The sequence below is a fragment of the Rousettus aegyptiacus genome, unplaced genomic scaffold (assembly GCF_014176215.1).
Source record: "Rousettus aegyptiacus isolate mRouAeg1 unplaced genomic scaffold, mRouAeg1.p scaffold_m13_p_13, whole genome shotgun sequence".
NCBI classification, from domain to species: Eukaryota; Metazoa; Chordata; class Mammalia; order Chiroptera; family Pteropodidae; genus Rousettus; species Rousettus aegyptiacus.
In genome coordinates, this window is record NW_023416288.1 from 5,626,368 (window position 1) to 5,641,938 (window position 15,571).

Sequence of the window (15,571 nt, forward strand, 5' to 3'; positions counted from 1 at the left end):
TCTACCAAGACAATCCACCATATAAGTCTTAATTTCAGCTTAGGGACAAAACAGGTATAAGCAAAAATTAGGTCTGCCAAATAAATTAATTTGAAAGAAATTATCTGAGTAAGTATTAAAAATTTTATTTATGGCCTGTACATTTAGATATCTGCTTTTCTTGGACAGTAATGATGTCTATTTCTGTAATAGATGATATGGTAATGGGAAGCCATATAATTTGTCATTCAAATGAGGATAGCAAAGAGAGTGAAGGGTGAGCTATTAAGAATTATGCCAGGATGCCACAGAACAGGGCCATTCTAGGCAAACTGTCAAGTGTAGTCACTTTGGGTAGTCTCATGGGTAAAGTAGGCCATTATAATATGTTTCTTATCATATTACAAATATGTGGTTGAAGCAATGATGTATTCACATAAAGAGAAAGAATGGCAGGAAGAGATGGGAGGGAGAAAAGCAGTGAGGGCCTTTAAAAATAGGCTGTTTTTCAAGGTTAGAAATGGTGTACATAGTATAATACTCAGAATGTTAGCATACAAACTGAGAAAATTCAAGCCCTTCCTCTTCTGATTGCAAAGAGAATTAAAATCCTTCTTTCATGAGATATGCGAGAAAAGGCCAGAGGACGTAGAAGTAAAAATTAGCATGGCTTATTTTCCTTTGCTTTCAATTTTAAAAAAATAGGGTTGGTTCTATTTATTTTTGTGTCCCTGAACTTCCTTTCTGAGAGAAAAAGTAATCATATTTCCCTTTGCTTTCAATTTTAAAAAATGCAAGTAATAAGGACAGCAAGAAGTCAATCATTAACAGAGGCTATTATACGAAGAGAAAGGTTATGTTTATCTAAAAGTCTTGAGTGGAAAAGGGGGTGAGGAGATTTTGGCTTTTTTTGTGAGAATTTCTAGTCATGACAGAGGGTAAATGCTTAAGTAGTTAACATGAAAACCCAGAAATCCCATTGGTTAAAACTTCTTTTGGGATTTTTTTTGGGGGGGCATAGTTCTTCTTTTATGTATATAAGCTTCAGCTTATATGAAATTAAGTTAATCAGAAAAAGGGTTTTTTTACAGAGTTCTCTAATAAGAACTAATGAGATTTTTTGATAATTAAAAGATAGTTAACACAAGACATTCTCTGGGTTAAAAACATCAGTTTTGCACATGGAACTAGAAACTATTAGTCTAGTTGTCTAATTATTTGAAACTGTGGTCTATGTTTACTGCTTAATTTTTTTGTGTTAAAATATTGATGTTATTTGCTGTGTTGTGTAATGCAGTTTCTCAGGAATCATTTTCCTATGTTTCCCCAGGTTCACTGTGAGCTTCGCGAGAGCAGAGATTCTTTCTTGTAGTTTTTCTCTTGTGGAGCGCTCAGCAGAGTTCTAGACACATATTGAGTGTTTCATTCATTTTTGTTGATTGATGTGGAGCCTAGAGGTGCCATCTCTGGGCACTCTGCCTGATGCTCTGAAATTAGAGCGTGGCTCTGCCTGTGGGTGGAAGAATCGTCCTTCTCTTTCTTTAGTTCCACCTCATCATAAGATCTCGTGGAGACAGGAGGTATTCCTAGCTATCCTCTATAAGCATGGACCTATCATATTCTGTTTCACCTGGCTCCAACAACCCTATGGTTGTCTTAGTTGGTTTAAAATCACTATATATTTTTTTTTTCCAGGAATACATCTTTGTTAATATGTCCTGTGCCTGCACATTAAAAATGCTGGTATAATCTAATTATGAGCCAAATGAAGCACAGCAGCATTTACATCATTTGATAAATTTTCATCATTTGCAGGGGACTGGTGACTTGAATCCAAATGCTTCTAGACAGCCGTGATATAACAAACATTCTGTAGCTCTGTAGAGCAGACGCTTGTGGGTGGTGGTACATCCTTTTATTTGGTTACTGCAACCCAGTTTTGAATATGAATAAAAAAAAAAAACCCTTTAGCTTTAGACCTAGTTGTAAAGGAGGATGCTGTGAGATCACTGCAGGCCAGGGAAAATGTCAAAGGGCTTGGTGTAGAAAGCTTTGGTTAGGATTTCCTTCCATTCTTTCCCTTGTCCCACTGATTTTTTTTTCTCAGAAAAGGAGTTCAGGGACACAAAAATGAATCGAACCAAACCCCAAAATATAAGCATGTGATAAAAAGGCAGCTAGAAGAGGACTGGTTCACAGTCAAAATTTTGAATATGGGTCTTTCGTTTGGATGCGTACATGTCATGATCATTAAAAAAACAAACAGACAAACAAAACATGTATTTAAAGATGATGAGAAATAGTCTGAGCTTTCTTGCATTCATTAAAAAAACATTTTTTGTTCTTTTGTGTGTGTGTGTGTGTATTTCTGAAATTTTAAATGAGGGAATGGAACTTTTTATACTTGGAAACCAGAAATGTATTGAAGGCAAAGGGCTGTTTTGTTCTGTCAAGATACTTGCATGTTCATAAGTAGAGCAAACTGATCAGCCAGCCAGAGACCAGAGAAAGTGGCACGATGCTTTTTTGGTTTTCTTAATCTTCAGGGTAGAGCTTTCTTACCTTGACATGATTTTTGTATTTCATTCACACTCCATCTAGTGTTATGAAATAACATGATAGAAAAGGATGGGAAAGAAAATGAGCTTGCCCTCTTTTGGCTTCCTAAGAATCGTGACCCTGAAAACATTACTGTGACCTGAGAACATTAGAGAGCGCTGATGAAAACAAAAGGAGGGGGTGCACGATTAGAGTGGTGGCAACAGTGACACATTCAGGGCACTGATGGGGGCAGAGCGGGCTGGGTTGGGGAGTCAGGATGTTTGTTGTTAGTGTGGCTCAGGAACCAAAAGGGATAAAATGCTCCCAGAGGAAGACTGAAAAAGAAAGTTAGGGGAAGTTAAGGAGGATTGGTTTGCTTGGTTTGTTGCAGGTGAGCAGCGGAAAGGCAATGAGCAGAACAGCATTGCAGCGGCTGGAAAAAGAAATCAGAATTCTTTCAGGGTTGAAAGAAGGTCATGCATAATTCCTGCTCTGAAACTGAGGCACAATAATATCAGATACCATAAAGAGAAGGCAGAATAAATAACATAACAATGTTGTCTTTGTCCCGAATAATAAAGCCTTGCATCGATTGGGACACTTCAAAAGGATGGAAGCAAATGACTACTAATGTAGGGACAAAAACAGGAAGAAGCATCTCTTGATGCTCCCTAAATGTAACCAAAAAAACTAAGCAAACCGAAGGCGTGGGATGATATTTTAATCTCGCAATGCATTTCCACCTTCCATGTTAGAACTACTGCTCTATCTTGATCTGCATTTCTTTACACTTATTCTTATTTCCCAGTTAAATTTCCAAGAGCAGGTTATATTACTCATTTTTGGTATCTCCCCACAGTGTTGAGAGTATTCAATGATTATTGAAGCATAAAAAGTATTAAGAGCTATGCTAAAATCTTTTCATTTTTTTCAGTTTAATGAGCATTAACATCCTGAATTCATACCTTATATTATATAGCTAAAAAGACTACTTTATTTGTACTCTATCACAGCAAAGGCATTATAACTATGCAATCCTTTAAAGACATTTCAGTTGTTTATCCATAAGAGGAGGAATGTAATACAGTAGCCCTAACACAGCCGATTATTTACAAAAAAGAGGGGAAAGGGAGGTTTATTTCGATGAAAATGATTTCTCAATGGCCTGCTGTCCTAACTATTTTATCAGCTGAAATTACTTCTACAAAAAGTTGTTGAGGATGGGGAAAAGGTATTATGTCTACCTTTCCCCTTACCAGCTGCGTACATAATTCTCAGCCCCTGAGCTCATCAAAGAGTAAGCAGATTTGAGATCCTCTGAGATCACACACAATTTAAAACTCGCTATTCATGCTTCAAATGATAAAGTTGGGAAGAAGACACTGGTGGAACACCAAATCAAAGAAAATCAGCAGACCAGAAACTGGAGCATTGGGGACCAAATCATTCTCACTAGGCTAGCTTCCTGATCCACTTACTCAGGTTCTTATTATACTGTGCCTTTCTTTCATAGATTATACATTCATGCCATTCAGATCCTTGTCCTCTAACATTGGGAAGAGATGGCCTATTAGATGGTGGAAAGAGGCACAATGAATGTATATGCAATATTAAAAACTTTTATTTTCTAATATTCATAAAGTGCAATGAAATAATTTTAGAGGATCTTCAAATAGGATGACAAGTACATACACGATATTTTATTTTATTTTATGACTGAACTTTCAAATGGGCCCTATTGCATTAAATGAGAAGCAGAAGTTTCAGGTACAAATGATGGGCACCTGGCCCCTTGCTCGTTTCGGAACCATTACTTTCACAATTGTGATTTGGAAGGACTTGGCTAACATTTACTCATGGCCCTAAATTCTTCAGTGCCTGCATTCAAGGCTCTAAAAAAAAAAAAAAAAAAAAAAAAAAAAAAAATCTAAGTTTCTAACTCAAAATCAGATTAAACATAAAAATCTCAAACATTTCTTCTTATTATTTGGTGACAGACAAACTAGCAACCTCCTTCACCCCCTCCTCCCTCCCAAATACATTCCTGATTTTTCCTTAGGGGCTTAGGGGAAAAAAAAGTAGGAGATAAAATTTAAAACCAAAAGCTGTAAGCTTTTTAAAGAGTTGACAGATTTTTTTTTTTTTTAAGAAAAGTTTAGATCAGCTGGCTTTATTTTTGAGATACTTTTAAACCTCAGAATATAAATTCACACCAGATCATATCAGTCTTAGTATAACTCCTGGCAGGGCTTCAGTTATTATTAATGTACTCTTGTCTTATGTGGCTTTCACTTACGCCTACTTTCATAAATGGCTCTAGATTTCTCGTAGAGCTCATATGGGTCAGGCTTCCTTGGGTCAAAGGCCTCTGTTGAGTCAGGAAAGGAACCCCTGTGAAGGGCAGGCGGGAAGGGCAGGTTCTGCGGTATGGCCGGAGCAGATAGACTCGTCTGAGGACTGCCTTGGTTCTCCCATCGGTCCATTATCTGGAAAGGGAAAGAGAACGGAGAAAATAACTGACAAATTCTTTCTTGCTATTTCTTTTGTCACATACCACAACCCTCACCTTTAAGTGAGACTTTCTTGTCCTATGGACTTTTCTTCCATGAAACATTTTAAAACCTGGCATAAGGGCCTTGAGAGAAAAAAGATTCTATATCTATGTAATAAAGTAACAGACTGTTATAAATACAAGTGGTGCCTGAATTTTGAATGCAAACTTATATAACCCTGTCGCCTGTAGCTGGCCATCTTCAGCAAATCACTTAATCTGAGTTTGACTTTTTTTTCATATAAAATAAAGATAACATGTATGTCAAGATAATTTATGTGTAAATGCTTAGAAATATATGGTATTATTTTTTTCTAATATTGTTCTAATACATTACCCCATTTTTACTGAAACAGAAGATAAAGTAGTCTGCATGTGTTCATTTGACACCCAGGTCTATCCCAAAAACCTACTTACAGTTTCCTTTCCTTATAATCACTTCCCTTACAGTTTACGGGTAATACTGCTGCTGCTGTCACTACCACCATATTAAAGATCTATAGGACACTTGCCAATACACCACGCCCTTTCACATGCATTATCTTCTTTGATCTTCACCAGAGCTTCATTTATCAAGGAGAAAACCAGGTTCAATGAGATCACCTCTTGGCACCACCAACTTCATCATTCAACGATCAACCGATTCTTCATTTAAACTCACCTTCTACTCTTCTGCTTTGAATGAACCCGCTTTGTGTAAAAATTAGATTAAATTTCTGTCTTGCCTAAAATTCTGCATTGGGTCAGCATGGTCCTCAGGAGAAAGGCTGAATGCCCTCCTGGGACATAGGTGGCCCCTCACGACCCAGGCTCTGCTCATCTTTCTTTTAACCACTGATGGTTTCTTCTTTCATTCCCTAGGATCCACCAGGTTCTCTCCTGCCTCAGAACCATTGCATACTTTCTTAATTTGTTCTTCTATCTGCAAAGTCTACCCATTCTTCTATCTTCTTTCTGATTTTACCTGACTACTAGATTCAGAAGAGATGTCTCCTCCTCTAGAAGGCTTTTGCTGACCATTCCTGATCTGTTCACATGTCCCTCCTCGGTGGACCCACAGTCCCCACTACCTGCCCCTCTCATCACCTATCTCACCCACTATAATTACAAGCCTACCTCTGCCTCTTCAAACAGATCATGTTGGGGACAGAGGCTGCAGGGGATGCAGTTTTACTCATTGCTGTATTGCCAACACATAATAAATACTCAGAAAATGTTAATTTAGTGAACCAATAGAAACATCAATAAAATATGGTCACTTTTTTTTTTTCTAAAAACAGTCTGATACAAACTATTTTGAGCTTGGCAGAATTATAACTTTCTGTCCTCTATTGCACTGTCCTGTTTTTGCTTTCACACAGGCTATATTTTGGTCAGAGCTTTGGTGCCAGCTCTCATGTGTCAATGATAAATACTGTAAAGCTGGAGGGGATGTGAGGTGCCACGTGCTGTACAAGTCACTGTGTAATGCAAAGTTCCCTGTGACCTCCTCACCTGCCTTGGACTGTGGCAGGGGTTGGGTGAGCCGGCAAATAAGGAAAGAAATGGTCTAAATGTTTATGTCCTCCCCCAAATTCCTAACACCCAAAGTGATGGTACTAAGAGATGGGGACTTTGTAAGTGATTGGGCCGTGAGGCGGGGAGCCCTCATGAATGAAATGAATGTTCTTATAAAGGAGACCCCAGAGAACTCCCTAGTTTCTTCTGCCAGGTCAGATTACAGATAAAAAATGGCCATAGAGGAGCGGGCTCTCATCAGACACTGAATCTGATGGTGCCTTAATCTTGGACTTCACAGCCTCCAGAACTGTGAGAAATAAATTTCTGTTGCATATAAGCCACCCAGTTTATAATATTTTGTTGTGGCAGTCTGGAGGGACTAAGATGACTGGCTTCATGTTCATTTGTGTTTTTTTTTGTATATGCTACTGACCAAGATTTCATCTGAACAAAGGTTCTATAGCTAACAAAGATGAAAACCCCTAGATGAGTTCTATTCCCTAATATTGAACATAATCTGTAGGAATACAAAAAGGCCCAGCAGCTGTCAGCAGCAGACCCTGGGTCACAATCATAGATAAAGAAACGCTTGTTTGCATAATAATACATTGAGGGGAATAATTGGTAAATTTGCTTAGAGTTTTAGTTAATTTTCTGCTCAGTGGGCCTTTTGCTTCCATTTATTAAAAATCTTTAGATATGCACTTCATAATTAATTTGATAGCAAATTTTATCTAGGAAGCCCTCTGGGTTCCTTTGGCCATCCATTCTTGGCTATGATGGGAAGGGCCACAGCTGTGGCTAGAGGCATGTTCTTTTTTTTGTTTTTCGCTTTGGCTTTAGGCACCATGGGGAAGCATTCTGGCTGTGACTTTCCCCCTTCTATTTCCAAACATAAGATACTCAATTCTAAAAAGTACATAAATTAGAAACATGGTCTGAGTAGCTATGTGTCACATTTGTCATCATAGGGCTTCCGCGAATGCCTTGTTCTCTCTCCCATCTTCCACTGAGGGTTATCCAGAACCCACAAAGGCCTTGCTGGTACATGTGTTGTTCACGTACAGTCATTGGAGCAAACACGCGTCAGGTGAAGTACTAGCATTTTTTTATTTTTTAAAAAATTCTTAAAACTACTGAACAAATAATGCTTTTGGCACTGTTTGGGAACATTTCTGTGGCAGATTGACAAATTCTACAATTTTGTTCGCAAAGGGATGGAGGAATTAGTCAAGAGTCCAGTTCATGCTTAGTAAAACATTCACAGTATCTTACTGTGACATTCATCAACCCTTGAGTCATTTTGTCAGGGTTTCTTAAAGGACTCTAGAGCAGAAAATCACTGTGCCCATGAAATTACTGAGACACTAGACTCAGAGTCCCACTCCACTATACCCTAAATTGAGTTATTTGTAAGCTCCCTCCCATAAGATCAGGGAGCAGCCACTGTCCTGTGGGAAGAGGTTACCCACTGCTCACTGGGCTGGGGAGCTGATCTGACTGCACCTTTTGAAATGAGCCCTCTGTTGACTCTCCTTTCTTTCTTAGACAGCCTGGTCTCTGGAATTTTGCTTTCCATCTGGAACTCTGTTTACTTTTTCCTCTCAGCCTTCGTGAACCACCTAGATTCTGATCCTGTCCCTGTGCCAATGTCCAGGGCCTCACTTGCTCCACCTAGTGTCTTGCTGGCTGTGACCCGTTTAGAGTTGTAGTATCTGCCAGGCATTTACCTCTCAACAAGTTGTCTGATTGGGCCTCATCCAGTCCCTAGCGGTGTCCATACCTAGGCCAATATTTATAAACATCTTACTAGAGTAAGGAAAGTGGAAACAAAGACATTTTCTATATCTGGGAGAAGGCTTGCATCTCTCTTGGCCTTGGTGAATTAATGAATGCATGACTATATGAACGGAAAATTACTTAAGTATCAGTGGACAGAGTGGACATACAGTCCACAACAGGGCGTCAAATAGTAAATTAACATAAACAGTTAATTTTTTAAACCCCATCTTCTGATTTGAAGGTGCAAACTGGGATTACATGGCTTGTGAATAAGGCAAGTCTTCCCTCAGCCCCATGAAATACTCCAATCTATAGAAGATGGAGTAGTGTAAACACATCAACTCACTATTTTTAGGGCAGGACTAGGAGATGGAGGTATTTGGCTTGATTCTGTACTTGAAGAATGAACTTGGACCCTTTCCAGATGGAGATAATAACTCACTACAATTAATGTATTACTTGTTAAATGGGAAGTGACAATCTTGACATGGATTAGCTTAGAATGTGGATCAGTAGGACAGAAGAGGCTCAGGAAGTGACATGGGGCCGGGAGGAGTAGAGGTCTCACCCAGGATAACATTTCCTTATCCTGACTGAGGATGTCATCAGTTCTTCTGAGAGGGGACAGTGCATAAATCCATATGCTGTGGGCATGTATTTATATATTTGTTTAACTGAATGGTTTAGCAAACTATGTTCATTTCATAGAGTGATTAATTATTTAAGTGTTTATACATGGGTTTGCTTTCTAAAATGACAGTTTATATTTTTGAGCTCAACATGTAGAGACACAGTTTTAAGCACATCACATGGATCATAGACTCTTCACAATAACCATTGAGAGGGGTATTATCATTGTCCCCGTTTCACAGATGTAGAACTTGAGCTACTGCAAGCTTAAGCAGCTAGTTGAAGGTCACAGATCTAGAAGCAGATTTAAAACCCAGACAGTATGCCTTCAGAGCCTGTACCCTAAATTGCCTCTTATTTCAATCCTTAGTCTGAAGAGTTTCTGATAGCTACATGGAGGACATTAAATCAACAGTTACCTATCTTCGCTCAGCCTACCACCTGGAAGTTCAATCTTTAGCTTTTACAGGGGCATATGGGTTCAGGATTAATGGTAAATTGAGTTCTATAAAACCTTTTTTGGAATTATTGACTATGGATGTAATTACTTTAATGACAGCAAATGCTGTAATTACGCCAAATGGCATAATTTGTGTAAATGTGGTACATATAAGGAAATCACTAAATTGCATAATTGTAGCACCATGATGAGGTTGAAAGGTTCTTGTTAAATTAGATAAAGGTGTGTATAACCACAGAGAAGAGATTTCACTTGGGTGGTGAAAGAAAGGAATTATTTAGATTTTGGCCAAGATAAAAAATTTCACTTTAAACATCTTTTAAATATCTCTTTTCAAAATCAGATCATCACTAAATGGTTTACTAAGTCCAAACAGTCTGGTTTTCTCATCCAATATTCTCTGTGGACCAGATGAGCCAAATTCTAAATGAGGACATGCTTGGCGAGAAGGTTCTCAGCTCTGACACCATCACTTCCTCATCTCCAGCTCCTGGTTTCCTCATCTCTTTGAGAGAAACCTGGAGTTCAGGTATATTATGGAGCTCAACAATACCTCATTTACACATCTTCTAACCATTTTTGAGGCATGTTCTTTAACTAAGACCATTATTATACTTGAAAAGTATGTATGCAAAATTATATTATCTCCATTTCTAAAATGAGAAAATCAAGCTGTTGAAGATTCCCTCAGTAAAAGAAATAAGAAAAGCATAAAATTAACCCAAGAATTTCCTACTCACTGGCCAGACTAGGGGCACTTTCATCTGAACTGCTTCCCGTCAAAGGGGGGGGGGGGGGGAAAGAAGTAGGTGGAAGATGTGATTCCTTGAGTTTTTTTGGACTTGAATCACTTTGTTACAGCTCCCTTTTAGTCATGGGTTTTTCACATTCCAGTCAGGGTAGTCTCTTGTAACACATATAAAATGGGATCTGGGAAAACTAGTCCCAGCTCTTGGGACTTGGGCAACTACTAGTTTCAATCTAATTGCAAATAAAGATCGCTCCTTGCTTTGCCTCACAAGAAGATTATTAAAGTCCATCAGCCTCCCACATGGGCATCAAAATTACAGGATGCTTCATAAAGGAACTAAATCCAGAGAGGTTAGGTGATGGCAGAGGTCACCAGTAGCTGAAGAAGATTCAGAAGCATTGCTTTGAGTGATTGTCGGGTTTGGTGGGAAAAAAAAAAGTGTGTGTGTGTGTGTGTACATATATATATGCATATATGTATATTTGTAAATATACACACATATTTTTACACACACATATATATTTACTTCTATAAACATTAAATGTAAATATAAATACAGAAATATATACAGAGCTAAATTTATTATGGATCAGATTTAATCACAGATCGAGGCCTCTGGGCCTGTAATTGCTTTGCTTCTAAAAATTCCATGTTATAAATTTAAATTCTAAGCTCTTAAGTAAAAATATCAAAAAGAGTCTCCTTATTCATTGAGGCTTTCATGGGCAGCTTGGGTAATTCATTCTTCTGAGATAATAAAAAAAAGAGGAACAATGGGAGGCTCCTTCTGATGCCAGCTCAGATTTTGGATATCTTTTGGTTTCCGTGAACCCCCTGGAAGCATGGCTTTCCGTCCAGGTGCCTGCTGTCTCAAAAGTTTACTTGCTCGCTGTTTCTTTCTGTGCCTTCCCCAGGCAGTTTTTCAGTGTATTAAGACACAGTCCTCAAAGGGTCATTAACTGGTTTTCATAAATTCCTGCAGTTTAAAAAGGTTTGTTATAAAACCTATAGTATTTCTGACAGGAGAGAAAAAAGATTTCCAAAGCATTTTCAGTACACCATCCTGAATATTGTTAATGCATATTTTGTAAGTGTATTAAAAATCAGTCTTGCCTTTATAACAAAGTAAGATGAATTCAAGACAAAGGGACACAGAGGATGTGTTGTTTTAACATTATGTTATCTCAAAGATGGAACAGATTTGAGGTCATTCAGTTCAACTCTTGCTTAGTGGGATTGCAATAATAACTAGAAATAAAGTAATAAGAAGAAGAATTCCAACTTACAGGTTTTGGAGTTTTCCATGGAGAAAAGAAACCTGTAATAAAGAAAACAATATTTGAACTTTGAAAATGTACCCCCCCCCGCCATTTATAATCATATTATATAAAAATAATTGTGAGTCACTTTAAATTAGCTAATAGCAAACAATAATAACTGCAAAAATTTCTGCCTGGCTTTATAGTTTTCTTCAAAGATCCCAAATAATTTCATTGGAATAATATTAATGATTCTAAGAACATTTTCTTATTTGGTAGCTGAGGATTCCGAGCCACAGGTGAGTAACTGTGTGTCTAATGGTCAGCCGCTTTACAAGAACTAAAATCGAGTCATCCTTAGGAATTTCTGTGGCACAGCCTTAGTTGGAAAATAAGAGAGGATAGGGAGAGGGGAAGAGGATGGGGAGGAGGAGGAGAAAAAGGAGGGGAGGGGGAAAGGGCGGGAGAGGGGTAAAAAGACTATAAATAGAATTTAGATTTTTAAAGGTTTACATTTTTAAAGGTAAATATCTTTGCTTAGTATTTATATAAGAATTCAATTCCATAAGAAGTAATTCTGCTTTATGTATCTGCTTTATGTAGTTAAAAATCATTCAACAAATCTTCATTAGTCTTACATTTAAAAATAATGTATGTACCTATATTATGAATCAGATTCTAGTCTAACTTTTATGGGAATATTCTCCCACTGAGATGTTCTCTAGAGCAGATATTTATTTAATTATCAGCGTTAGCACAATGTTTTGCATAAAGAAGTAGCTCAAAATGTTCGTTAATTGAATGAATCATGTATCATCAAAGACATGTTTTTTCCAACTTATTGAGTCCTTTCTATTATAACAAATAATATGACAATTGGACTGACTCTGTGATTAAAGTGACTATTAAGGTAATTAAAAGTAAATAACAGATCAATTCCCTTTTTTGCCCTTTATTATTATTTTATCATATGGTATCAATTTTTAGAAATAGTAATAAAAACAAACTTAAAAATAACGGATAGTGGTGGTGGTGGTGGTGAACTGTCATATATTGGCCCTAGTGAGCCAAAACATAATCCAGTATACAAAACAAATTACTTTTTTTTTCATATTGTATCTTCCCTCTTTAAACAATTTTACTCATTGTAATGTTAGGTGGTATCTGATAAAACACTCAATAAAAATGAAATATTGAAAATATATCACATAGTACATTTATTACCTTTAAAACTGGGAATGGTATAAGTTGAGAATATTTGAAAATTATAACCCATTTATAGGAAATATCTACAGAAATCTGGACACACCATTATCTAGATGCTTAAACTATCCAACTCAGGCATGGCATAAACAATAATTGCATTGCAGTGCACCGTTGCGAAGAAGTAATGCTTCATTTTATGAGAAGAGTGAAAATATATAATCTACCATGTTTCTCAGCTTTTCTTGCAACTCAGTTACATTTAAAACTCAAGTGTAATAACCATCTTACCTAAGGAGATTAGTGGAATTAGCCCACTTTTTTCTCACATGCTCTGTACATTCTTACATCTCTTTACAACTAATGAAAAAAATTCTGTTCACTGTATGGGCTGATTAATTTATTTATAAAGATTTAATGATATCCTTTTTGGAAATAGTTCAGAGTAAAAATTGTAGATAAATATATACATTAAACTCTTTTGACTCATTTTATAAAATGACAATGAAATCAATTCGACCACTAATTATAAAGTAAACAAATTTGTAACCTAATTGGCCAATTAACTATCATTTTCTGTGAAAGATACAATTTATTTGCTGTTTTATGGAATTGCCAGCAACACTTCAAGAAAAGGTGTCATTTATACATTCTCATAATGCCAAAACATTCAATTATATCCTCTACTTTCTTTCTGTTGTCACCTTCCTGGAGTGCCCAAACAGATTTTGAGTGTTTACTATTTAACATTTGCCAGGAGTTCCTTAGACTTTGATACAGTTGTACTGAAAATGGTTTCTCTATTATGGAGCTCTCATCTCCACATGGAATATTATCTTAAAAGATGACTATTCCTCCTACGGAACATGTGTAATCTTCTGATTTCTCAGCAGTCGTGGTGCAGAACTAAAATGAGCTAAGAGAGACACTGGTCAAAATCAGACAAGGAGAGAAAGATGTTTGTTTAATTTGACCACTTTTTATCATACGCACTTTGGCTTCCCATTATTTTATGGTTGTTTCATTCGGTCTAACCTCAGACCATTAGCAAGCCAGCACTTCTTCACTGTTCCCATTATGTCAATTTCTGGAATATTTTTAATGCCGAGTTCTGCTGCAGAGGCTTCAGTCTCCGAAGCAATAGTTGCTCTTTCTGAGTCATTGTCAAAAAAAAGCTGCTTGCTGCCGAGCAAGTAATTTTAGGTAGTAGGAAATAGTATCAGAATAGATTTCTTTACATATAAATAACATATGTGGCCTTTAGTGTTTCTTGGCAAATTATCAATCATGCTATAAACATTTAGATTAAGATGAATAGAAAACATCTATTTTAGATATACTCAGTTTGGCCCGATTAAGCCAGAAGGTCAAGTTTTCTACATGATTAAACTCTGATTTTCTGCTCAACTTCACTGGAAGAGTTACAGAAATACTGTAATAGTGTGGGTCAAACTATTATATATTATAAGTATGCAATAATTTGTGTTGGGTTGGCTCCCCTAGGAAACCTAGTATATTCCAATTAACATTTAAAAACCCCCAAACAAAATTAAAACCTTTTAAGTTCTTATTTCTGTAGTTCTTCTTTTCCTGAAATCATTCTGGTTGGAGATAGATTACAGAAGCAAGATAGGCTTGATTCGGCGAGACCATCACTTTTGGGCTTCTCACCACCCATCTTCATCGGGAGATAGGAACAGGGATACAGGTGTCTTTTTCTTAAGCCTTTCTGAGCTGATGGTCCTCTTTATAAAACCAAGTTCATAGAAAAAGAACTTTTTTCTAAAAATAATAGTAATAGTTCCTTTATGTTTTAGTTTATTTTTGGCCTTTATTTCTCCTACTTCTATAGAAAGTGGTATGATATAATTCCCTTATGGGATTAAAATTTCTTTGTAATGACCCATTAGCAAGCCAGCACTTCTTTTATTAGTGTGTGCATGTATACAAATGCAAACATATTAATTAATCCTAACTCTTCAGACAACAAAAGTTGAAGACCGTAAAGTACAGTTATAAGCTAAGCAAAACATCAGGAACATAAAAGGAAAAAATAAAATGGAAATATTTAGATGCAGCTAATAAAAAAATTCAGATGCATTTAATAAAAAACGCAAAACTGAATTAGATCTCTAAACTCGATCTTTTCTAAAACTGGAAGTAAAACTAAAATATATTTTAAATTCTGCACCTAAAAGCACAGTGAAATGTGCAGAGAAACAGAAACATAGTGCAAATAGCTTAGATAAGAAATTCTCGTACGCAAAAATGGAAGGGGAGAGAAGACAGCATTGACTTCATGTTGAAATTTAAACTCTACGTGTCAACTAATTATAATCTTTAATAAACTATAGAAATATGGTGGCCAGATAAACTATCATACACCCAGTTAAATTTAAATTTCAGATAAATAATGAATAATTTTTTAGTATAACTATGTCCTGTATACTGTATGAAACATTTATTACATAGGAGGTACTTACATTTGTCGTTTACACAAAATTAATTTAACTGGAAATTTTGTATTTTTACTTGCTAAATCTGATCACCTCATATAGGTAACATTTTATATGTCCCAGGCAACCACTTAAAAAAATACACACAATAGTAACATCTACTGCAGGTAATATCCATTCAATTCAGTAAAAACCCCAGAACATATTTAATATGCCCTTTTCTTATAGCCTCTGCAATGTTTGATTGTCAGGAATCTTTAGAGAAAACTAAAGATATTCCCTTTGCTATGCACATCACTGGATTATGCTCATTGCCTATTTATCAGCAGCCTTGACTAAGGTCTCACCTAATGTGATACAGAGCTCTGGGTGGCTAACAGTGTCACAAAGGACTATTTTTAAGTTGCATGATGACTATTTGGTACCATTGCCTTATCCCAAGAGAAATGTTCCACAGAA

The 15,571-nt window shown here is 36.6% G+C and overlaps 1 protein-coding gene across 7 annotated transcripts in view; it reads right to left on the reverse strand.

The window, feature by feature from the left end:
• MAGI2 (membrane associated guanylate kinase, WW and PDZ domain containing 2) overlaps window positions 1-15,571 on the reverse strand; it is a 1,221,159-nt gene that overhangs the window by 152,064 nt on the left and 1,053,524 nt on the right. For 6 of the 7 annotated variants that reach the window (XM_036231069.1, XM_036231071.1, XM_036231072.1 and 3 more), the window contains 2 exons: window positions 11,481-11,512; window positions 4,817-5,006 (listed from right to left, as the gene is read on the reverse strand). In XM_036231069.1, the coding sequence (XP_036086962.1) occupies window positions 4,817-5,006; window positions 11,481-11,512 (222 nt within the window). The remainder of the gene's footprint in view (window positions 1-4,816; window positions 5,007-11,480; window positions 11,513-15,571) is intronic. The other variant, XM_036231070.1, reaches the window with a different exon arrangement.